This window comes from Anomaloglossus baeobatrachus, chromosome 4 (assembly GCF_048569485.1).
Source record: "Anomaloglossus baeobatrachus isolate aAnoBae1 chromosome 4, aAnoBae1.hap1, whole genome shotgun sequence".
NCBI classification, from domain to species: Eukaryota; Metazoa; Chordata; class Amphibia; order Anura; family Aromobatidae; genus Anomaloglossus; species Anomaloglossus baeobatrachus.
In genome coordinates this window covers 689,760,003-689,784,323 of record NC_134356.1, presented here as the reverse complement: position 1 = coordinate 689,784,323, position 24,321 = coordinate 689,760,003, and the positions used below count along the sequence as shown (strand labels likewise).

General features: G+C 42.3%; 2 protein-coding genes across 2 annotated transcripts; one reads left to right on the top strand and one right to left on the bottom strand.

The window, feature by feature from the left end:
• Positions 1–2,452: 2,452 nt before the first annotated feature.
• Positions 2,453–6,760, bottom strand: LOC142302925 (olfactory receptor 6B2-like). Its single transcript, XM_075344029.1, is given in 3 exon segments — positions 2,453–2,612; positions 2,614–3,365; positions 6,674–6,760. Coding segments are annotated over 3 exon segments (999 nt in total).
• Positions 6,761–8,069: 1,309 nt separating this feature from the next.
• Positions 8,070–16,599, top strand: LOC142302924 (olfactory receptor 5M8-like). The gene is made up of 2 exons (XM_075344028.1): positions 8,070–8,714; positions 15,679–16,599. Exons 1-2 carry the CDS (start codon positions 8,070–8,072, stop codon positions 16,597–16,599), a joined length of 1,566 nt encoding a protein of 521 aa, XP_075200143.1.
• The last annotated feature ends 7,722 nt before the right edge of the window (positions 16,600–24,321 follow it).

The window sequence follows — 24,321 nt, the reverse complement described above, 5'->3', positions numbered from 1 at the left end:
CCAAAAATAGACAGGCCAGAGTTAAATTTGCTGAAAAACACCTCATGAAGCCAGCTCAGTTCTGGAAAAGTATTCTATGGACAGATGAGACAAAGATCAACCTGTACCAGAATGATGGGAAGAAAAAAGTTTGGAGAAGAAAGGGAACGGCACATGATCCAAGGCACACCACATCCACTGTAAAACATGGTGGAGGTAACGTGATGGCATGGGCATGCATGGCTTTCAATGGCACTGGGTCACTTGTGTTTATTGATGACATAACAGCAGACAAGAGTAGCCGGATGAATTCTGAAGTGTACCGGGATATACTTTCAGCCCAGATTCAGCCAAATGCCGCAAAGTTGATCGGACGGCGCTTCATAGTACAGATGGACAATGACCCCAAGCATACAGCCAAAGCTACCCAGGAGTTCATGAGTGCAAAAAAGTGGAACATTCTGCAATGGCCAAGTCAATCACCAGATCTTAACCCAATTGAGCATGCATTTCACTTGCTCAAATCCAGACTTAAGACGGAAAGACCCACAAACAAGCAAGACCTGAAGGCTGCGGCTGTAAAGGCCTGGCAAAGCATTAAGAAGGAGGAAACCCAGCGTTTGGTGATGTCCATGGGTTCCAGACTTAAGGCAGTGATTGCCTCCAAAGGATTTGCAACAAAATATTGAAAATAAAAATATTTTGTTTGGGTTTGGTTTATTTGTCCAATTACTTTTGACCTCCTAAAATGTGGAGTGTTTGTAAAGAAATGTGACAATTCCTACAATTTCTATCAGATATTTTTGTTCAAACCTTCAAATTAAACGTTACAATCTGCACTTGAATTCTGTTGTAGAGGTTTCATTTCAAATCCAATGTGGTGGCATGCAGAGCCCAACTCGCCAAAATTGTGTCACTGGCCAAAGATTTCTGGACCTAATTGTATAAATAGATAGACAGACAGATAGATGAATGAATAGATGATAGATAAATACAGTAGATAGTGAGTTACATTCATAATAGATAGATAGATAATATATAATAGACAGATAAAAGATAGAGCAATATAGTGTGTACACCTATTTAGTAGAATTAATAAATAAGCTGTGCATTGCGCACAATATAAGCTGTCTATGAGCGACTTGAGCCACCCTCCTTGCTCTGATGTCAAACCCGCCCACTGGGACCCAATGATTAGAGGGATGAAAAGGGAGGGGCCTTAGCTGTCAGCGGCCAGGACCCCCTCTTGGTTTCTGCTCACGGGGCCCCTTACAGGAGTCACGGTTGTAATGCCCTGACAGCGGCCCTGAGTGCGGCTGCCATCCCAAGCACTGCAGTCACTGGAACTCAGCCTGGGGCCTGAAGGACTGAAGGCAGCGAGTGGGCCCCCCTAGCTGTCCATGGCCCTGACATTTGCCCGTATGTGCCGGGTGCTGATGCCAGCCTTGATCATTACTCTTTGTGACTACATATTTGTTTTCAGCTTGCAAATTTATTATATTTTAAACCAGAATTTTTTTTCCTTCTGATTGTTTCTGTCTTGACTTTTATTTGTAGCTCCATAGCTTTGATGGCTTAATGACATGGGGAAGAGTTGGGTTGGGTAATTGTTCGTCTTGGTGTGTGCACCTGTCATTATATACTATGTCCGTGTTTAAGAATATACTGTATAATCACAGATTTCTTTTGCAGTATATCAGTTATGAATAAGCCGTGCAAAATATGCCAGGTGTTGTTTGTTTTGACCCCAGTATGTTTTAACCAAACTTAATAAAGACAAGAGTACTTTTTCATGTTGGTGCTGGACATCGCTTTTCTGCATTTAAAACTGGATGCCAGACACATGGATCCGAGGACCAACCTCATTGACTGAGGCGTTTAATATGGACCATTTCAAGCTTCCAAGGGCAATTTGAAATATACAGCTCATATATATATATATATATATATATATATAGATAGATAGATAGATAGATAGATAGATAGAGATAGATAGAGATAGATAGATAGATAGATATATTTTTTTTTTATTATTTTTTTTTACTTTTATTTATTTTTTTTTTTTTTCATTTTTTTCTTCTGTCCACCAGAAATAAGCCCTGACTATATTACCTGAAAAATAAAAAAAAATGGTTTAGGGTTTAGATTTTCCCCCAAAATTTTTTTTATTTTTTTTTTAAAGAAATACAGAAACAATATACTTTGGTGTTGCCATAACGGTATTGACCTACATAATAAATTTCAAAAAATTATTTTCAGCTTTATGATATTTTACTCTACATTATATGGTGAAATAAAAGGTGTCTGTAAATCTAAATATCTTGTCCAATAAAAAAAAAAAATTCACTTATCCTCTTATGTTGATAGGAAGAGATGAAAATCTGGTGAAACTTCTCCCTGTTAGTTCCGTGAATATAAAGGAATAATGATACATTTCAAATGTAAATCTTTGTATTAGAAAAGTTATTTTAATTTATTTTAATATTTTTTTTACAGCCTCACTTATATTGTTATTCCTTAGACTGTATATAATGGGGTTGATGAAAGGAGTGAACACTGTATATAGCAGGGATAGGAGTTTACTCGTATTCATGGTTTGCTCTTGTGTTGGGAAAATATAAACACTGAATATTCCAGTAGAATATGGAGACCACGGTGAGGTGGGAGCTGCAGGTGGAGAAGGCTTTCTGTCTGCCGGTGCTGGATGGGATCCTTAATATAGCAGCAATAATCTTGGCATATGATATGATTATTACTATGGTTGGGATCATTATTAAAGGAGTACCTATCAATGTCATTTCAAGGTGAACAGTGGAAGTATCGGAGCAGGTGATGTCCAGCAGAGCAGTCGTGTCACAGAAATAATGGTCAATGATATTGGGACCACAAAATGTTAGCATTCCTGTCCTGATAGATTCAACCAATGTAAGGGAAAACCCAAATACCCAAGAAATGACGGCCAGCTTTACACAACAAGTCTTTGTCATTATAGCAGCATAACGGAGGGGATTACAGATGGCCACGTACCTGACATAAGACATCACTGTGAGGAGAAGACATTCAAATGCTTCTGAGGCACCAAAGATATACATTTGGGTTATACAGTCAGTAAAAGTAATGGTCCCCCCATTATACAGAAGGATCTGAAGCATCTTGGGGACAATATCTGTGGTCAACAAGATGTCTCCGATGGACAGTTGTGAGATGAAGATGTACATTGGAGTCTGGAGGTTCTTGGTTGTAGACACCAGGATGATGATCAGAAGGTTTCCACATATTGTCCCACAATAAACCAACAGAAAAAGACAAAATTGTAAAACTCTTAAATGTTTACTAGCTTGAAATCCTAAGAGGAAAAATTCTTTGTTGACAGTCACATTTCTTCCCTAAGTTTTCAAGAGGAAAAAAAGACAAAGTAAACCACCATCGTGCTCCATCCCCCATGCTGCTCACCCCCCATCGTGCTCCATCCCCCATGCTGCGCACCCCCCATCGTGCTCCATCCCCAATGCTGCAATCCCCTTCGTGCTCCATCCTCCATGCTGCACCCCCCCCATTGTGCTCCATCCTCCATGCTGCGCACCCCCATCGTGCTCCATCCCCCATGCTGCGCACCTCCCATCGTGCTCCATCTCCCATGCTGCACACCCCCCATCGTGCTCCATCTCCCATGCTGCGCACCCCCCATCGTGCTCCATCCTCCATGCTGCACACCCCCATCGTGCTCCATCTCCCATGATGCACACCCCCCATCATGCTCCATCCGACATGCTGCGCACCCCCCATCGTGCTCCATCCGATATGCTGCACACCACGCATCGTGCTGCATCCCCCATGCTGCACACACCCCATCGTGCTCCATCCGACATGCTGCGCACCCCACATCGTGCTCCATCTCCCATGCTGCGCACCCCACATCGTGCTCCATTCCCCATGCTGCACCCCCCCCATTGTGCTCCATCCTCCATGCTGCACACCCCCATTGTGCTCCATCCTCCATGCTGCACACCCCCCATTGTGCTCCATCCTCCATGCTGCGCACCCCCCATCGTGCTCCATCCCCCATGCTGCGCACCCCGCATCGTGCTCCATCCTCCATGCTGCACACCCCCCATTGTGCTCAATCTCCCATGCTGCACACCCCCCATTGTGCTCCATCTCCCATGCTGCACACCCCCCATCGTGCCCCATCTCCCATGCTGCTCACCCCCCATTATGCTCCATCCTCAATGCTGCACACCCCCCATCGTGCTCCATCCTCCATGCTGCACACCCCACATCGTGCTTCATCCCCCATGCTGGGGCCGTCGGGGGCAGGGCCGAGCGTGCCAATGTGTGCCGGGGGCGAGTGAGCGAGGTGTCAGCGTACGCCAGCTCCCTGCACATGTGTACCGGGAGCTGGTGTACGTTGGTAACCATGATACACATCAGGTAACTAAGGGAAGCGCTTCCTATAGTTACCCGATATGTATCATGGTTACCTGCATACACCGGCTCCGTTACGATCCCAGCATCGCGGTTATGTCCGCCGGGGCGGGGCAGAGCATGCCAACGTGTGCCATGGGCGGGGCAGAGCGAGCGAGGTGTCAGCGCATGCTGGCTCCCTGCACATGTGTACCGGGAGCCGGTGTACGCTGGAGCGAGCGATGCGTGCGGAGGGCCGGGGCAAGCGGCTAATCCATGTGGGGGGCGGGGCCAGGCCAAGGCGAGCGGCCAATCCGTGGGGGGCGGGGCCAGGCCGAGCCCAGCGGCCAATCCGACAGTTGTCACTGTAACGACACTGTCACCGTGACACAATTTTGGAGCAAGACAGACAGACAGACAGACAGAATAAGGCAATTATATATATAGATATATATAATTTAAAATTACATATAAAAATTGTACGTATATAATACTAATAATGTCGATATTTGTACAAAACAGGAGGGAAAGGTGGGGGGACAAGCACCGTGTGCAAAAAAAAAAAAACGGGGGATGGAGGGATGGAATGTAGCTATTAGTAATGGGGAGCTGAAAGTAGTTGACAGGATCCGCGTACAACCTGTCTATGTAAATGATAACAGTGATATTTCGATATTTGGAGACTACCGTGTACACTAGATGGAAGGGGTCCAGGATAAGAAATTTTGCCTAGATTGAGAAACGTGGATGTAGAAACAAATGGAACATCTGAGACTCAATGATATTAAAAATTTATGTGCACTGGAACCTTGGATTATGAGCATGATTGGTTCCGGGACTCTTAAACCAAGTTACTCTTATATCAAAGCAAATTTTTCCATAGGAAATAATTGAAACACAGAAAATTCGTTCCACAACCCAAAAAATATTTGCTGTAATTATACTAACTTATTACAGTAATACAAAATAATGTCCTGTATTCACATAAAATTATTACAGTGCACTAATACAAAATACTGTACAGTACAGTTAAATACAAAAACAAATTACACTGCACTTTAGCTTACAATAACATTATTGGTGTGCAGGAGGTTCAGTATAAGCAATGCACTGGTTAGCAGAAAGAAAGTACAATACTATATCCACAAATGCAAATTGAAAGACATGCTGTATAGTATATATTGTATTGTACAATGGTTTACTGTATACAGTATAGAGTACATACTGTATGTACAGAATGTTATCTCCAGAGCGGGTCAGAGCGCGGTGAAAGGACAGAACCAGACGTGTGTACGGTGAGTATTTGCTCTTGTTGCAAAGCATTGCTCTTAAACCAAGTTACAAATTTGTAAAAGCTTTGCTTGTCTTGCAAAATGCTCTCAAACCAAGTTACTCTTAAACCAAGGTTCTACTGTATTTTATTTTATTTTCTAATAAATTTAGATAAAAAAGTCTCTCAAGAAAATGCACTGATTTTGGTACCAGATGGGATCTGAAAACCGGCTTAGTAGGCCTGGGACCTGTTAAAAAATGTAGTGGAGTGAGGTGTCCTGGTGCTACCAAAAGTTAGGAGGTCTATACGTATAAAATAAATAGACACACCTTTTATTTTAGGTAGAAAAGTTTAGAAGGTCAGCTCACCCATCCATCATAGACCCGTGCAACATAAAACCGCTGCGTTCACTGTATAATAATGTAGGAGAAGAAAAGATCCAAAATCATATTCCATAAAATCCAAATTTATTTAGAATTTCTAAAAAAAAGAGGGCTGTCATTCTGTAAAAAAAGGAGAAACGCAATAATAAGAGGAAAATCCTTAGTCACAAACAAATGTGTTTCGGACCTTCATATTCATTGTATAAGTAAAAGCATGTGTCCTCTGCATTTTACCTCATCTCCTGTCCATCACGTGTCAGTTAACCACCAATCACAAAAAACCTCAGACCACAGGTCCTGAAATAATCTCATACATATAAATCCAAATGCATAAATATCAGTACAAATTTCCTATATATTCTAAGGAAATACATCAAATTATTAATCTAATTATTACTTTAATCATAATGTAATATAATATCATTGCTTTTATTCAGTCCTTGTGGTGTTCTACTTTAAAAGTGGTAAATCCCCCAGGACTCACGGTAAAGCAGAATCCTGCCGAAGTTACCTCCCCGTGTCGGTAATTTAACTTTTTCAATTCACTGAATATTGCACATACTAGTGTCCCCACCATGTATAGTGGAAAAAATGTCTGGTAACAGAGGAACATTAACCATTACGGTTTTTTTACCACATCAGATAAATGCCTGCGGATTCTGAACTTTAATGTCACTGACGTGCAGCCAACATATTGTAGGCTGCTGGTCGTGCATGCCATAAGATAAATCAAACCATGAGTATTGCATTTAATATAGTTTTTAATTTTAAATCTCTCCCCTGTATAGTCCAGTCAAAATACGAAAAAAAAAGCCTTTACGCTGAAAAAATTCCAAGAAAGCGTTTTATTGGTTTTTTTGGTAGTATTAAATGTAGGGAAAAACATACTAAAAGTTTACAAATATAGGGTTACTACAAAGGGTCCAAATGTGACGTCAAAGAATATGGCCGCCAAAGCTGTAAAATGTTAAAGGCGATTCGCCTTTCAGTATCTATCATATTTCTTTTACAATTACTACTATTATTATATTTGTTGTCCTGATGCTCGGGAGCTTCCAAACATTGATGACTCTTATGGGTGCCATAGGAACGTTGATGGATGAGAGTGGCATCAAAGAGATCTTAAGAACAATTTACGGTGACAATCCTGTGCAACACATCATGACTGGAAAGGCAGTTCAGCGTGCAGTTCGTGGCAATCTCCTACTTGATCAGTGTCTTACACAGCAAGCTGCAGACAAAGTACTTTGCGACCATCCCGGTTTTGCAGACCTGTTGCACGAACTTGAGCAGTTGTATGCTTGGACACTGACAGGGGAGAGTGACTTGAATACGGTCATCACTTCTACCTGCCTTAGTGAAATTGTCCACCTGTTGTCCACCAAAAAAAACGGATTATCCATTCACCCTAACACCAGTAAACTATGGCTGAATTACCAACAGATGGTAGGAATTGCAAGGGAGCTTATTGAGGCCGATCGTACAGGATCCTGGCTAAAGCACCTTCATGCTGTAGCCGAATGTTTGCCTATTCTTGCAGATGCTAGGCATGGGAACTTTGTGAAGGCCGCCTACCTTTACCTCCAGTCTATGACCACTCTGGAAGATGATATGCCATTAGTCTTCCATAGATTTATGAATGGCTTGCATGTTGTAAGGTGTACTGATTAGTACTGGGCAGGCCTGGGTTGCAACCTAGTCATCGAGCAAGCTCTGATGCGCTCCCTAAAAACTGCAGGAGGACTCACCAGAGGAAGTGGAATGTCCAAACATCAGAAGGAAAGATATTTTGTTCAATCGCTGCAGACTATGCATCTTTCACAGAAAATCACTATGGTAAGGCTACGATAGTATTTGATGGTTACATTGGAGAACCAAATACTAAGGACATTACACATCAGTGACGGCGCAAAAATCGAACAAATAACAAAGTGAACATTGCTGAAGGAACGAAATTTGTTGGGAAAAAGGAGGACTTCCTTTTGAATGTGGAGAACAAACAGTCTGTTATCAATCTCGTTTCACAGCGCATGAATGACAGAGGTTGCCACGTCATACAATCAGAGGGGGATGCAGATGTGGAGATTGTTAAGGCAGCAGTGTCAATGTCATCCAACAAAAGTACTAGTCTCATTGGCGAAGATACAGATCTTTTGGTGTTGTTACTTCATCACGCGTCAACCAGCGATGGCAACAAGCTTTATTTCTACTCAGATAAAGGAAGTCCTGCAACAGTATATGACATTAAGGTTATGAAGAAGTTCCTGGGAAACCATGTCTGCAGCAGTCTTCTGTTCCTGAATGCATTCACGGGTTGCGATACCACTTTCTGTGGTTTTTGGAATCAGAAAAAAACTCGGTCTGCACAAGAAGGGAAGGGAGACTCTGTCTTAAATAGCTGTGCTAAAATGTTTTCCACACTTAAGAAAGACATAGCTGAGATTGAAGACGCTGGGTGTAAAGTGATGGTGGTATTGTTCGGGGACAAAGCTGGAGACAATCTGTCTGCAATGAGGTATTCTACTCTCTGCAAAAAAGTTGGTTCAGCCAAAATCTTTGTTACACCTGAACGACTGCCACCGACCTCCTCTGCAACGAGGTATCATGCCCTTCGGAGTTACCTCCAAGTGATGGTTTGGATGGACAATGGTGAGGCCATGGACACTACTGAATGGGTATGGGAATTGCAGAACAACAGTCAACTTCCAATGATGATGGATGCTTCACCCGCGCCAGAAAAACCCTTCTGAAAATAATTCACTGCAATTGTTCTCGTGGTTGTAGTACACTTCGGTGCACTTGCAAAAGACACAGACTTAGCTGTTCACGGGTATGCGGACCATGTCAAGAAGGGCATTGTGACAATATGAGTGCGGAAGCAGTGTTTGATGATGAAAATAGTGACTATTGACCTGACACGGGTATTCAGTGATGAACTGTGTATTAATTCTACAATTTCTAGAAATGTACATATATGTCATGACGTCATTGATGACTTCATGACCTCGCCTGTCCATGTGGTTAGTATAAAACTTTGTATAAAAATTGTTATATGAAAATATGTAGTATAAAAAATGCAAACTCTTCTGTAACCTACAGCTAAAGCTTTGAAATAGGGAAATATTCCATATTTTTAGTGCAATGGCTGCCATCGTCTTACGACATTATAGTTAGGACCTTTGTGGTGATCAATTTTTGGAAAACTTTTAATATGTTGTTCCCCACATATAATAGTAATAAAAAAAATCATAAAACACTTTCTTGGAATTTGTTCCCGGTCAAACCATATTTTTACTGGACTATGTAGATGTAGAAACAAAAAAATTGGCCTTAGCAGCATCATCAAAACAAATGCATTTGCACATTTTTAAAAACAAATTTTCTGCAGCCAGTTGTCCACATTATTCCTATCATCATGTAAAAAGAGCCTAGGGGAAAACATAGCCTGTAAAGTTGGCGATCTAGTAGCCACAAATCTGATTGGCTCAAGTAATATATTTTTAAAATTGGCATTCTGGTAAAGGATTGGTAGATATTTCAAAATTATTGGGTGGGGCTAGCAGGGGCATCAAATGGAAGCCACATGAGCGCACTAGCCAATCATAGTAATGCTACAACCAAGAGGGCTGCGGCATTACTGTGATTGGTTAGGAATCCCAGCATGTTTAGTGGCTGTAAATCAGGCGTCAAACCTGCTGGGCAATACATACGAATATCGCCAGGCGAGAACACAAAACTCGCAACGTAATGAGTAACTCGAATACCGTACTATCCGTGCGATTAGCAAATAGTAACGATTACACTCGCTCATCACTACTTATCATGATATCTTGTAAAAGCAATTCTTTGTGAGTTGAGAGGCTTTTTTTTTGGCAAATCATCTTATGGATTCAAAGAAACGGGAAAGAACCAGATGCATATGAGATACTATGGATGAGTATTCTGGCTCCTAACAATTTATACATTATGACTAAAACAAAAATAATTAAATAAATAAAAAAAATAAGGAAAAATTAATTTTATTTTCCTTTACTTTTATTCTAATTTCTTCCAACTCTTTTTGAGCAACTTCTTCTACAATGAGGTGAACCAAATTATTTGTTTGATTTTCTTATTAATTAAATACAATGGCCTGAGTGATCTTGGAGACAATTACATAATTGCTAAATTTTATTGCCTCAATGGAATGAGACACAGGAGAAATGAGAAGGAAAAAATATCCGTAATTTATCTTCCTCCATATGGGTATAAATAGAGGTTCATGCTTCATTCTGAGGCCGGTAACTTCACATAATTTCAGACATTGGGTTGTATATTTACAAATTTATTCTAAATGGATGTAAAACAATTCCATCTGAATGTATTATTTTCATCAGTATAATACCATGGACGTATCTGATGTAAGTACAGTCACTGGCCCTTACTGGCAGGGGAACGTTAATTGTTAGCATTCTCAATAATGTACAGTATATAAGGCCCCATTCACATGTCAGTGATTCTGGTATGTATGTTGGACTTTTTATATGTATCAGAATCACGGACATACGCAGACTCATTAAAATCAATGGGTCTGCACACCACACATCAGTGATTTGTGAGTTCCACACGGAGATAAGTCAGTTTTTTTCTTGCATTACTGATGTCCCATGGACCACACAGTGCTGTGATACATGAAACACGTACCAGAAAAACATGTACATTTAACATAAAAAGCTTTTTAAACTCATCTTCTCCAGCGATGCTGTTTTCACCTGCTACTGTCTCTGCTTCCAGGATGACTAATTATGCTCATGCATATTCACTGCACAGAGACCTGTAAGTAGCTGCAAAGGGGAGACAGCGGTGGCCAGACACAGTATCACTGGAGACTTCAGCACCACGGACAGCAGTGGCATGGACAGGTGAGTATAAGTTCCTGAACTCCGTGTATTGTTACGGATAGCACATGGAGATCACGTGTGCCAAAATCACGATACATGGAGGTAGATACGCACCTTTATCACGTAAGTGAAAATTGTCGGAGTTTTTCACTGACATGTGAAAGAGGTCTAACACACATTACATCAGGATGATATGTACATTGTCATAAAGGTCCATAAGAAGCTCAGTCATTGCCAGGTAAATATCACTAATCTTTATAATATAATGCATTCAAGTCTTCCTTTCTGAGCTTTTCCACCAATGTACAAGGTCTGATAATTGGTAAGATGTCAAAGCTGAAGGACATTGTGAAAAGGTCATCGCTGTAATGTAAAATTACACCAGTCTCTTCTAAATATTCAGAAGTGCGGAAAATTGTGACGCGAAATCATTTTTTTTCTTTTGAAAACTTGAAATTGAATCTCAAAATGTTTTTAATCCCGTAAAGCCCTGAATTTCTGGACATTCGGCCTGATCTTACTTTTATGCGGATCGATCGACTCATCTCTACAAAGTAAAAAGCCTTATAATGTCTTGTTTGCAAGTCAATGTTCGAAAAACTACCCAATGGTCAGCAAAAATTCTGACCATCTATTCTACAATTCTGTATACTTGTTGTATAAGTCAAAAATAGGCAATTGACCTGTAAGTATAATCTAGAGAAACCTACTGGTGACAATGGCAGGAAGGAGAGGTGAAACTGCTCAAAGAAAAAGTGGAATCATTGACAAATATTTTCTAAAATGTGACATATATTAAGTTTAGGAACTGCACATATTTATTCCACCATCACCTGCAGTGATCAGAGCTAACTCCGGTCTCTAAAGGTGAATGTTATATACAGATAGAATGGATTTGATATTAAAGAGGAATTCTTTAGTTCAGACGACTAAAGGGGGCTTTACATGCAGCAATATTGCTAGCGATATCGCTGGTGAAAGCACTTGCCCCCGTTATTTGTGCGTCACAGGCAAATCGCTGCCCGTGGCGCACAATATTGTTAGGAGCCATCACACGGACTTACCTGCCTAGCCATGTCGCTGTGGCCGGCGAACAGCCTCCTTTCTACGGGGGTGGTTAGTGCGGCGTCCCAACGGCATCACTAAGCGGCCGCCCAACAGAAGCAGAGGGGTGGAGATGAACGGCCGTAACATTCCGCCCACCTCCTTCCTTCCTCTTTGCCGGCGGCTTCAGGTAATCTGTAGTTCGTAGTTCCCAAGGTGTCACATGTAGCAATGTGTGCTGCCTCGGGAACGACAAACAACCTGTGTCTTCAACAATCAACAGTTTTTTGAAAATGAATGACGTGTCAACGATATGCGATTTGGTGAGTATTTTCCATCATTAACAGTCGCTCGTTGGTGTCACACGCAATGATGTTGCTAATGATGCTGGATTGTGCATCACAGAAACCGTGACCCCGGCGATATATCGTTAGATACATTGTTGTGTGTAACTGGACCTTAAGAGTTTGAAATCTCCAAACAATCAGATTGTAACGTTCAGTACTCCGTATAAACTGTAATATAATAATACCAAAATATTATTGCTAAATATATACAATAGGTGACAATAGGTGTAAGTTTAAGGAGATAAAATGCACAGTACATGAGGATTATAGTATTGTATGATGTATGTGTTTTCTTCTAACCCAGCTTCAATTAGTCGTTATTTTTAATTTACAACATACTAGAACTCTTTTGTGTGTCTATACATAGAAATCTTTTACATGAGACTTCCTAGCTGATCTCTATCTGGTTATATTCTGTCTGTCTTCATAGGAAATGCAGGATTGCAGTACAGAAGGGGTTGGTAATGGGATTAATGGTTTCTCTATTCCCAGCAGATGGAGATGGAGTGTGTCTGTGCAATACAGCCAAGGACCTTCATCAGGATTAGTATGGCGTTACGAGGAAGAAATCATCAAAACTAAGGCAACAAGATCGCTTGGACCATGACAAATAAATGATCTTTAATCAGTTGAAATCATACACATTAAAAGTTCTAGCTTGTTTCCATATGTTCTAAAATATCTTTTTAATTGTAACATCTTTAAAATATTTGATTTATATGTATAAAGAATGTATTTCTGTCTTGTGATGATCGGTAGTTGGGGAACTCAAGTTATCTGAATGGAAAAGAAATTGCCACCAGAAGTGTCTGGCAATGTTGTGTCTCCTTCTATTTGCCATGTTTAACAGTTCAGCTCATTACTTCTTAGGGAAAAAACAGAATAATCAGCTGAGTATGAGTTTGGCCTGAATCTTTCTGATGTGCACTTCACTCAGGCTCCACTTGTGCTGGAAAAGACTTCATTGACCGGCTAGATTGCTGGATCCATCATCTCTTGTTGTGTTGCTGCTCGGTAGAGATGAGTGAATTTATATGTGGAAGATCGAGTTAAATTTTCAGTTCAAAACTTTTCCAGTTTCGCCCAAACTTAAGCATTTTGAGATTTGATTTATCATTTGCAGAAAAAACTGCCCGGCTCCATTTATCCCAGACATGATGCGTCAGAGAGCGGGAACACATCAATTTGCATTGCAGTAAGGATTTCCTCATAATGCTCTTCATTTATACCTTGTTGCAGATTATCACATCTTGTACAGCAGAGGTGGGTAGTACCTGGGTCATCAGAAATTAGCAATTTCCAGTAGAGTAGAGTTTGTACAGCAGAGTCATTTACCACCTCCAATGTCACTAGGCAAGCCTCTCTCTTCTGATGAGTGTTCGCTATTATGGTCAGTGGATTCCTCTCTTTCTCTCTTCTGTAGATTGTAAGCTCTTCCCTTATAGTCACTTGGCAAGCCTCTCTCTTCTGCAGACTGTAAGCTCTTATGGTCAGTGGATTCCTCTCTTTCTCTCTTCTGTAGACTGTAAGCTCTTATGGTCAGCATTTTCCTCTCTTTCTCTCTTCTGTAAACTGTAAGCTCTTATGGTCAGTGGGTTCCTCTCTTTCTCTCTTCTGTAGACTGTAAGCTCTTATGTTCAGCGGGTTCCTCTCTTTCTCTCTTCTGTAGACTGTAAGCTCTTATGGTCAGCGGGTTCCTCTCTTTCTCTCTTCTGTAGACTGTAAGCTCTTATGTTCAGCGGGTTCCTCTCTTTCTCTCTTCTGTAGACTGTAAGCTCTTATGGTCAGTGGATTCCTCTCTTTCTCTCTTCTGTAGACTGTAAGCTCTTATGGTCAGCATTTTCCTCTCTTTCTCTCTTCTGTAAACTGTAAGCTCTTATGGTCAGTGGGTTCCTCTCTTTCTCTCTTCTGTAGACTGTAAGCTCTTATGGTCAGTGGATTCCTCTCTTTCTCTCTTCTGTAGACTGTAAGCTCTTATGGTCAGCATTTTCCTCTCTTTCTCTCTTCTGTAAACTGTAAGCTCTTATGGTCAGTGGGTTCCTCTCTTTCTCTCTTCTGTAGACTGTAAGCTCTTATGTTCAGCGGGTTCCTCTCTTTCTCTCTTCTGTAGACTGTAAGCTCTTATGGTCAGCGGGTTCCTCTCTTTCTCTCTTCTGTAGACTGTAAGCTCTTATGTTCAGCGGGTTCCTCTCTTTCTCTCTTCTGTAGACTGTAAGCTCTTATGGTCAGCGGGTTCCTCTCTTTCTCTCTTCTGTAGACTGTAAGCTCTTATGGTCAGCGGGTTCCTCTCTTTCTCTCTTCTGTAGACTGTAAGCTCTTATGGTCAGCGGGTTCTTCTCTTTCTCTCTTCTGTAGACTGTAAGCTCTTATGGTCAGCATGTTCCTCTCTTTCTCTCTTCTGTAGACTGTAAGCTCTTATGGTCAGTGGGTTCCTCTTTTCTCTCTTCTGTAGACTGTAAGCTCTTATGGTCAGTGGATTCCTCTCTTTCTCTCTTCTGTAGACTGTAAGCTCTTATGGTCAGTGGATTCCTCTCTTTCTCTTTTCTGTAGACTGTAAGCTCTTATGGTCAGTGGGTTCCTCTCTTTCTCTTTTCTGTAGACTGTCAGCTCTTATGGTCAGTGGATTCCTCTCTTTCTTTCTTCTGTAGACTGTAAGCTCTTATGGGCAGTGGATTCCTTTCTTTCTCTTTTCTGTAGAGTGTAAGCTCTTATGGTCAGTGGATTCCTCTCTTTCTCTCTTCTGTAGACTGTAAGCTCTTATGGTCAGTGGGTTTTTCTCTTTCTCTCTTCTGTAGACTGTAAGCTCTTATGGTCAGTGGATTCCTCTCTTTCTCTCTTCTGCAGACTGTAAGCTCTTACGGTCAGTGGGTTCCTCTCTTTCTCTCTTCTGTAGACTGTAAGCTCTTATGGTCAGTGGGTTCCTCTCTTTCTCTCTTCTGTAGACTGTAAGCTCTTATGGTCAGCATGTTCCTCTCTTTCTCTCTTCTGTAGACTGTAAGCTCTTATGGTCAGTGGATTCCTTTCTTTCTCTTTTCTGTAGACTGTAAGCTCTTATGGTCAGTGGATTCCTCTCTTTCTTTCTCCGGTAGACTGTAAGCTCTTGTGGTCAGTTGGTTCCTCTCTTTCTTTCTTCTGTAGACTATAAGCTCTTATGGTCAGTGGGTTCCTCTCTTTCTCTCTTCTGTAGACTATAAGCTCTTATGGTCAGTGGGATCCTCTCTTTCTCTCTTCTGTAGACTGTAAGCTCTTATGGCCAGTGGGTTCCTCTCTCTTTTGTCCCATGTAGAATGTAAGCTCTTATAGTCACTTGGTTTTAACAGATACTAAAAAAATTCACTTTGTCTTCTTTTTTCCCCTTCAAAACTTAGGGAAGAAATGTGACTATCGGCAGACATTTTTTCCTCCTAGGATTTCACGCAAGTAAATATATAAGAGTTTTGCAATTCTCTCTGTTCCTGTCAGTTTTTTGTGGGACAATATGTGGAAATCTCCTGATCATCACCCTGGTGTTCACCAGCAAGAACCTCCAGACTCCGATGTACTTCTTCATCTCCCAACTATCCATCGGAGACATCTTGTTGACCACAAATATTGTCCCCAAGATGCTTCAGATCCTTCTATATAATGGGGGGACCATTACTTTTACTGACTGTATAACCCAACTGTATATCTTCTGTGTCTCTGAAGCATTTGAATGTCTTCTCCTCACAGTGATGTCTTATGACAGATACGTGGCCATCTGTAATCCCCTCCGTTATGCTACTATAATGACAAAGACTTGTTGTGTGAGGCTAATCATCATTTCTTGGGTATTTGGGTTTTCCAATCCATTGGTTGAATCTATCACAACAACAATGATAACATTTTGTGGTCCCAATATTATTGACCATTATTTCTGTGACATGAATGCTCTACTGGACATCGCCTGCTCCGATACTTCCATTGTTCACCTTGAAATCACATTATTAGGTTCTCCTTCAATAATCATCCCAACCATAATAATAATCATATCTTATGCCAAGATTATTGCTGCTATATTAAGGATCTCATCCAGCACCGGCAGACAGAAAGCCTTCTCCACCTGCAGCTCCCACCTCACCGTGGTCTCCATATTCTACTGGACATTGTTCAGTGTTTACATTTTCCCAACACAAGAGCAAACCATGAATATCAGTAAACTCCAGTCGCTGCTATTTACTGTATTCATTCCCTTCATCAACCCCATTATATACAGTCTACGGAATAACAATATAAAAGAAGCTGTAAAAAAAAATCTTAAATTAAAATGATAACTTATCTAATAAAAAAGATTTGCAGTTGAATTTTAAAATTATTCCCCTGAACTAACAGGGAGCAGTTATTACGGGGTTCGTGGATTGAAAGGAAATAATGAATTCCCAATCGCAACCCGGGGTCCACCGTGCAGAGGTGGACTATTGCAGCTAGTAACCAAAAAAGCAAGGCGGACACAACAGCTGCAGATAGGTGCAAATACACACTCGAAATACTGTGTTGACAGCACACAGGTATATTGGATATGTGTAATAACTAATGTTGTCCTCACATTGGTAATAATAAATAACTTAACATATAAAGAAAGGAAAGATCGACAGTAACCCTGCTGCTGAATGAAGAGGAGACAGGAATGAAGCAAATTCAAGTGTCCTAGTATTGCCCACACCTACACTCAGAAAACTGCGCTTAACCAGCGACCATGGAGTAGTGGAGGAGTATGACACACTTACCCAGCATGCATACAGAGCATAGAACCAGACTTGCATCTGTAGATAACCTGCTTAGGCGACCTGTCTAGGTGAGGAGCATCTCTTTTAGAACCAGGTCGACACACTAACCCAGCATGCACACAGTGCAAATAACAAAGACTGTGTGTTACGGGGGCTGTAGGATAATAAGGGAATGGAAGGCTATCCGACAGTCAGGGTCCACCGTGCAGAGCTCTGCTGCAGAGTATGGCAGAGGATAGGGGAAACCTGTACCACCAAAGCAGTACTGACACTGTTGCGTCACAGTGTCACCAAGGCCAATAGCGGCGTATACTGTTTAAGTCACAGCGACTACCTTATTAACATAACATGGGAGTGGAAATGCAAAAGAGTGAGGAATACAACATAAAAGGGCATAGAAGTCTCACAGTCTGTGAGCGTGAAAGCACCTGTCTCAGTTAACAGTCACAGAGACTAGGTGTAGTGTGTGCAATATGGCACCTACCTATGTCCGCTCCACTTGTGGTGCAAGGATACGGACAGCAGCAAGGCTGCTAGCTTGAAACTCCTGCCTATGACCGCTCCCCTAGTGTGCGAGGATACGGACTGCTGCAGGAGGCAGCGTAGTGGAGTGTTACCCTAGAAGGCAACGACCACCTAACCTACCTATGTCCGCTCCACTAAGGTGCGAGGATATGGACAACAGTACAGCTGAAAGGTACAGGAGCGCTACCCTACCGATAGCGCTCAGCTTAGAGCAGAACCACAAGGCCAAGTCAGACCATGTGAAGCAAGCACCTGCCTATGTCCACTCCACTAAGGTGCGAGGATACGGACCACAGCATAAGCTGCAAGGTACAAGAGCGTTACCCTACTGATAACGCTCACCTAGATGAACAATAGGTGCCGCAAGGGACATGCACAGAGCGTCTACTCCTATGCAGGAACCAAGAGGACTGAGCACCGAGCCGCGTGCGTCAGGATCTTATATAGACTCTGTGCCTCATCCAAGATGGAGGACACCAGCCAATCCGCTGCAAGAACGCCAGCAATGATGTCACGCTGGCCTATCACCGAGCAAAGCATCATAAGCACATGACCAGCGGCCAATCGGCTTAGAAAGTGTCAGAGACATGTGACCACGTGTCAGCGATGATGTCACCCGCATATGTGCAGTGCTTCAAAGATAGGACTTAAGGCTGCTTTAAACTGTATGACCAATTGTGCAATTTCACAATCGATCGTACCCGCCCCCGTCCTTTTTGCGTCACGGGCAAATCGCTGCCCGTGGCGCACAAAGTCGGTAACCCCCGTCACACGTACTTACCTCTCGTGCGACCTTGCTGTGGGCGGCGAACGTCCACTTCCTCGAGTGGGAGGGACGTTCGGCATCACAGCGATGTCACACAGCCGCCGGCCCATGGAAGCGCAGGGGCGGAGATGAGTGGGACCGCCCACCTCCTTCCTTCACATAGCCGGCGGCGGCCACGGGACGCAGGTGAGCTGCTGTTCATCGTTCCCGGGGTATCACATGGAGCGGCATGTGCTACCCTGGACATGATGAACAACTAAATTAAACGATATTATGGAACCTAGCAACCAGTACACGACTCACGATTTGTGAGCGATACTGCGTCGCTAGGAGGTGTCACACAGGCCGGCATCGCCAGCGATGCCGGATGTGCGTCACAAAAACCATGCCCCACGATGATCTATTGCACGATAGATCTTCTGGTGTAAAGCAGCCTTTAGTCTCCAGCGCTCGCACATCCACAGTAGCATGGAATCAGAACATAGTCTCCAGCACCACACAGACCTAGGACCAAGAGAATAACATAACCAGACCATAGTAAAGGATAAGGAGACACGCAGATCCCCAGAAACGGGAACCGTAACACTGTGTCTATAGGTAACCTGCCTAGGTGACTTGTCTATGTGAGGATAATCTCTCTCAGAACCAGGTCACAGTGTGATATCAGGGTGCAATAATGGCAGTCAGCCAGACACCCTCATACACTGATTCAATAAGACAACTGCGCACCCAAGTGCGCCTACAGGAGGCATGGGCATCGTCCGTTGACCAATCTTACTGTGCCATGTCGATACTGAAAAGCGTAGCTCTGGCACACCCAAACGAGAAAGAAACAAATATGGTGGTCCAAAACTTATTTTTATTATTATTATAATTCTTCACTCAATTGCAAAATATCAAGTTGTAACCTTCATTCATTTCATGAACGTTTTCGGCATTAAATAACCTTTATCAAAAAATTAGGTCTGCATAAACAAAATAACAGAATTAGCAATCAGTATATATGTATTTTTTAAGATCCATATATAACATCATTTTAATTTACAATAACAGTCGCCACTGGATCATAATAATATAATAGAACAAGCAAGTATAAGTGTAGCATGAAAAAGGACTGTAAGCGCCCATGTACCTAAGTTTACTGGGCCACAGAGTGTGGGCACCCATAGAGGTCTGTATAACCGGTAAGGCTGTAAAATAAAAGAAAAAAACATGTGACAGGCCGATTGGGAATGTAAAGGAGGAAGAGAAAAAAAAAAAAAGAGAGGAAAATAAGAAGATAAAAGAAACAGAAAGACAACAATAAATGTTAGAAAGGCTAAGATTGAAAAGAATAGACACAAAAGTAAATCATTGAGAGCAAGATAAAGAGAGACATGAAGACACAGAAAAAAGCAGGTGTGCAGGAGCCAGATAAAACACTGGTGTAATCTAAAGCTGGTGTCACACACAGCGACAACGACAACGACGTCGCTGCTACGTCACCATTTTCTGTGACGTTGCAGCGACGTCTTGTCGCTGTCGCTGTGTGTGACATTCAGCAACGACCTGGCCCCTGCTGTGAGGTCGCCGGTCGTTGCTGAATGTCCAGCTTCATTTTTTGGTCGTCACTCTCCCGCTGTGACGCACACATCGCTGTGTGTGACAGCGAGAGAGCGACGGAATGAAGCGAGCAGAGAGCAGAAGCCGGTGTCTGGCAGCCTGTGGTAAGCTGTAACCAAGGTAAACATCGGGTAACCAAGGGAAGACCTTTCCCTGGTTACCCGATATTTACCTTCGTTACCAGCCTCCGCTCTTGCTGCCAGTGCCGGCTCCTGCTCCCTGCACATGTAGCTGTAATACACACATGTATTACATGCACATGTAGTAATTAACCCGATGTGTACTGTACCTAGGAGAGAAGGAGCCAGCGCTAAGCAGTGTGCGCGGCTCCCTGCTCTCTGCACTGTGACATGTAGCTGCAGTACACATTGGGTTAATTAACCCGATGTGTACTGTACCAGGAGAGCAAGGAGCCAGCGCTAAGCGCGGCTCCCTGCTCTCTGCACATGTAGCACAGCGACGTTATGATCGCTGCTTCTGCTGTGTTTGACAGCTAAGCAGCGATCATAACAGCGACTTACAAGGTCGCTGTTACGTCACCAAAAATGGTGACGTAACAGCGACGTCGTTGTCGCTGTCGCTTAGTGTGAACCCAGCTTAACAGGTAAAACCATATGAACAAATACCTGGTAAAACTGGGAATCTGCATATAAATAGAGCCAAAACACCTATACAAAGAATAAGTGAGTTAGCACCATGTGTCACAAATAGAAACATAAGATCTAAGGACCTATAAACCATACCTTATGTGATACAAGAAATACAAGCAGGTCCCTGCTCCAGAGTAGTGCAATCAGGACACCATGCAGAGATCTTTAAATAGTATAAAGACTGGTCTCCACCAACCCAGAGAGACACCAACAGTCACATGTTATTAGACAAAGCAGCAGGAATGAAAGCTAATAAAGTGAAGGCACAGAAGTGTGGCTGAAGGAGCTCATTACCATGACAGTAAATAAATGACAGAGGCAGAAAAGAAGAGATAAAGGACAGTTCCTGCACAATTCTTAGTAGGTGAATATGCAGATTTATAGTAAAGCCAGAAAAAGAGATTGAAACATAAAACTACACAAATAGGAACATAGGAAAAAAAAAAAAAATAATCGTCTCACCACTTGACTCATGTAGCCTAAAAAATAAACAAAACCAGAGAATATAAATATGCTGTGATAAACATGGACTCCACAAACTATCACCCAGCCTCAGCACCTACAGGAGAATATCACACTCCAAAAGGATTCACGTGTTTTTAAAAGTTTAACCCTATCACCTCCCCTCCGCGGAGCTACCACCTGCTCAATAATCTGGTATCTCAGTTGTGACACAGAGTGTCCCATTTTAATAAAGTGATTGGGAATAGGTAAGAGAAGTCTCTTGCACCTAATGGTGGACTTATACTGGGAAATGCGGTCTCGGATATGTTGAGTGGTCTCACCAACATATCCGAGACCGCAAGGACACTTGATCAGATACACCACATACGATGTATCACATGTAACAAAACCTTTTATGGGAAACCTTTTACCAGATCTAGGGTGTGTAAAGGTATCACCTTTAATAATGTTGGAGCACTGTAGGCAACCCAGGCATGGAAATGTCCCATTCCTGCGATGCCCTAATGTGCTCTGTATCAAAGTCCGTCGGTCACTCCCTAGATCCGCCCTAACTAACTTGTCCCTCAAATTTGGGGCTCTCTTATAGCAAGTCAATGGAGCAACCTGGAACTGGGGGATAGAAGGGTAAGCTTGTTGGAGTAGTGGCCAATGTTTGCGTATGATAGAGTTGATGTTGGGCATAAAAGGATGAAAGGTTGAAACAAAAGCAAGTCTGTCCCCCTGTTTTTCCCTTCTGCGTCTGTTCTGGTCAGGATTAAGGTTATACTGTGGATAACCTCTGGCCTGAAATTTTTGATCCATTTCAATATGACGTGAACGTCGAGTGCTCTCATTACTGACTATCCTATCCACTCGTGCATGCTGAGATTTAGGAATAGCTTTCTTAATATGGGCAGGGTGGCTACTCGAGAACAGTAACAAACTATTGCGGTCAGTCTTCTTGACAAATAAGTCGGTAGTAAGGCCACCCTGTACATCGATAGCCACCACTGTATCCAAAAAATTAACGGAAGAATCACTATAATGGAGTGTGAAGGATAGACCCGGAACACTGACATTCAAATCATTGAAAAAAGATAATAGTGATGATGAGTCGCCTTGCCAAATTACAAAGACATCATCTATATAACGCCTCCATGCCACAACATGTGCATCATATAGATGATGGGGGTATACAAAAGTATCCTCAAAGATAGACATAAAGATATTGGCGTACGGTGGGGCCATGTTTGACCCCATGGCCATACCCGTGCGCTGATAATAATACTAATAATTGAAAGAGAAAAAAGTTCCAAGTCAGAACAATACGCAAAAGGTCCAAACAGAAGGATCTTTGATCAGGGGAATAATCTGTATTGTGAGTAAGAAAGCTCTCAACAGACCTCAATCCTTCTTCGTGTTTAATACTAGTATATAGACTGGTGACATCCATAGTCACCAGTAAGCACCCAGAAGGAAGAGGAACGAGAGATTTGAGACAGTCTAAAAAATTAGATGTGTCACGTAAAAAAGAAGGAATTAATGGTATTAGTGGACTTAAGATTTTTTCCAAAGTGATGGCGAGGGGCGACCAAATTGAATCAGTCGATGCTACAATAGGCCTCCCTGGTGGATGACTCAAGTTCTTGTGAATGTTTGGCAGTGTATAGAACACTGGAATTACAGGGTGCTGCTTCACCAAAAATTCAGACAGTTTAGAGTCAATGACTCCTAATAACTGATATTTAGTGATAAAAGCTCTGATCTGTTGTGCTATCTCAAATGTAGGGTTATGTGGTATAGGTTCATAAGTAGTACCATCACCCAACTGCGATAATATCTCTGACACGTAATAGGATCTGTCCATAATCACTATGGAACCCCCTTTATCGGCTGGCTTAATTATAAGGTCCCTGTTAGACTTCAATTCCTCAAGCACTCTAGACTCTTCAATAGAGAGGTTATGCCTAAGGCGCAGTTCTCCATGTTTAATTTTACCAATGGTAGAGTCCACTTCTCGCTGGACCAACGAGATAAAAGTTTCAATAGGTTGGTGACTACGAGGTGGAGAAAAAGAACTAGGCATCCGTAAATGTAATTTACTCAAAGAAAACACACCATTAAATTGTGATTGTGTACTAGAGTCAACCACCGGATTCGAAACATCTTTTTTTTTTTTTTTTCTCTTCCTCCTTTACATTCCCAATCGGCCTGTCACATGTTTTTTTCTTTTATTTTACAGCCTTATCGGTTATACAGACCTCTATGGGTGCCCACACTCTGTGGCCCAGTAAACTTAGGTACATGGGCGCTTACAGTCCTTTTTCATGCTACACTTATACTTGCTTGTTCTATTATATTATTATGATCCAGTGGCGACTGTTATTGTAAATTAAAATGATGTTATATCTGGATCTTAAAAAATACATATATACTGATTGCTAATTCTGTTATTTTGTTTATGCAGACCTAATTTTTTGATAAAGGCTATTTAATGCCGAAATTGTTCATGAAATGAATGAAGGTTACAACTTGATATTTTGCAAATGAGTGAAGAATTATAATAATAATAAAAATAATTTTTGGACCACCATATTTGTTTCTTTCTCGTTTGGGTGTGCCAGAGCTATGCTTTTCAGTATCGACATGGCACAGTAAGATTGGTCAACGGACGATGCCCATGCCTCCTGTAGGCGCACTTGGGTGCGCAGTTGTCTTATTGAATCAGTGTATGAGGGTGTCTGGCTGACTGCCATTATTGCACCCTGATATCACACTGTGACCTGGTTCTGAGAGAGATTATCCTCACATAGACAAGTCACCTAGGCAGGTTACCTATAGACACATTGTTACGGTTCCCGTTTCTGGGGATCTGCGTGTCTCCTTATCCTTTACTATGGTCTGGTTATGTTATTCTCTTGGTCCTAGGTCTGTGTGGTGCTGGAGACTATGTTCTGATTCCATGCTACTGAGGATGTGCGAGCGCTGGAGACTAAAGGCTGCTTTACACCAGAAGATCTATCGTGCGATAAATCATCGGGGGCACGGTTTTTGTGACGCACATCCGGCATCGCTGGCGATGCCGACCTGTGTGACACCTCCTAGTGACGCAGTATCGCTCACAAATCGTGAGTCGTGTACTGGTCGCTAGGTTCCATAATATCGTTTAATTTAGTTGTTCATCATGTCCGGGGTAGCACACGCCGCTCCATGTGATACCCCGGGAACGATGAACAGCAGCTCACCTGCGCCACGCGGCCGCCGCCGGCTATGTGAAGG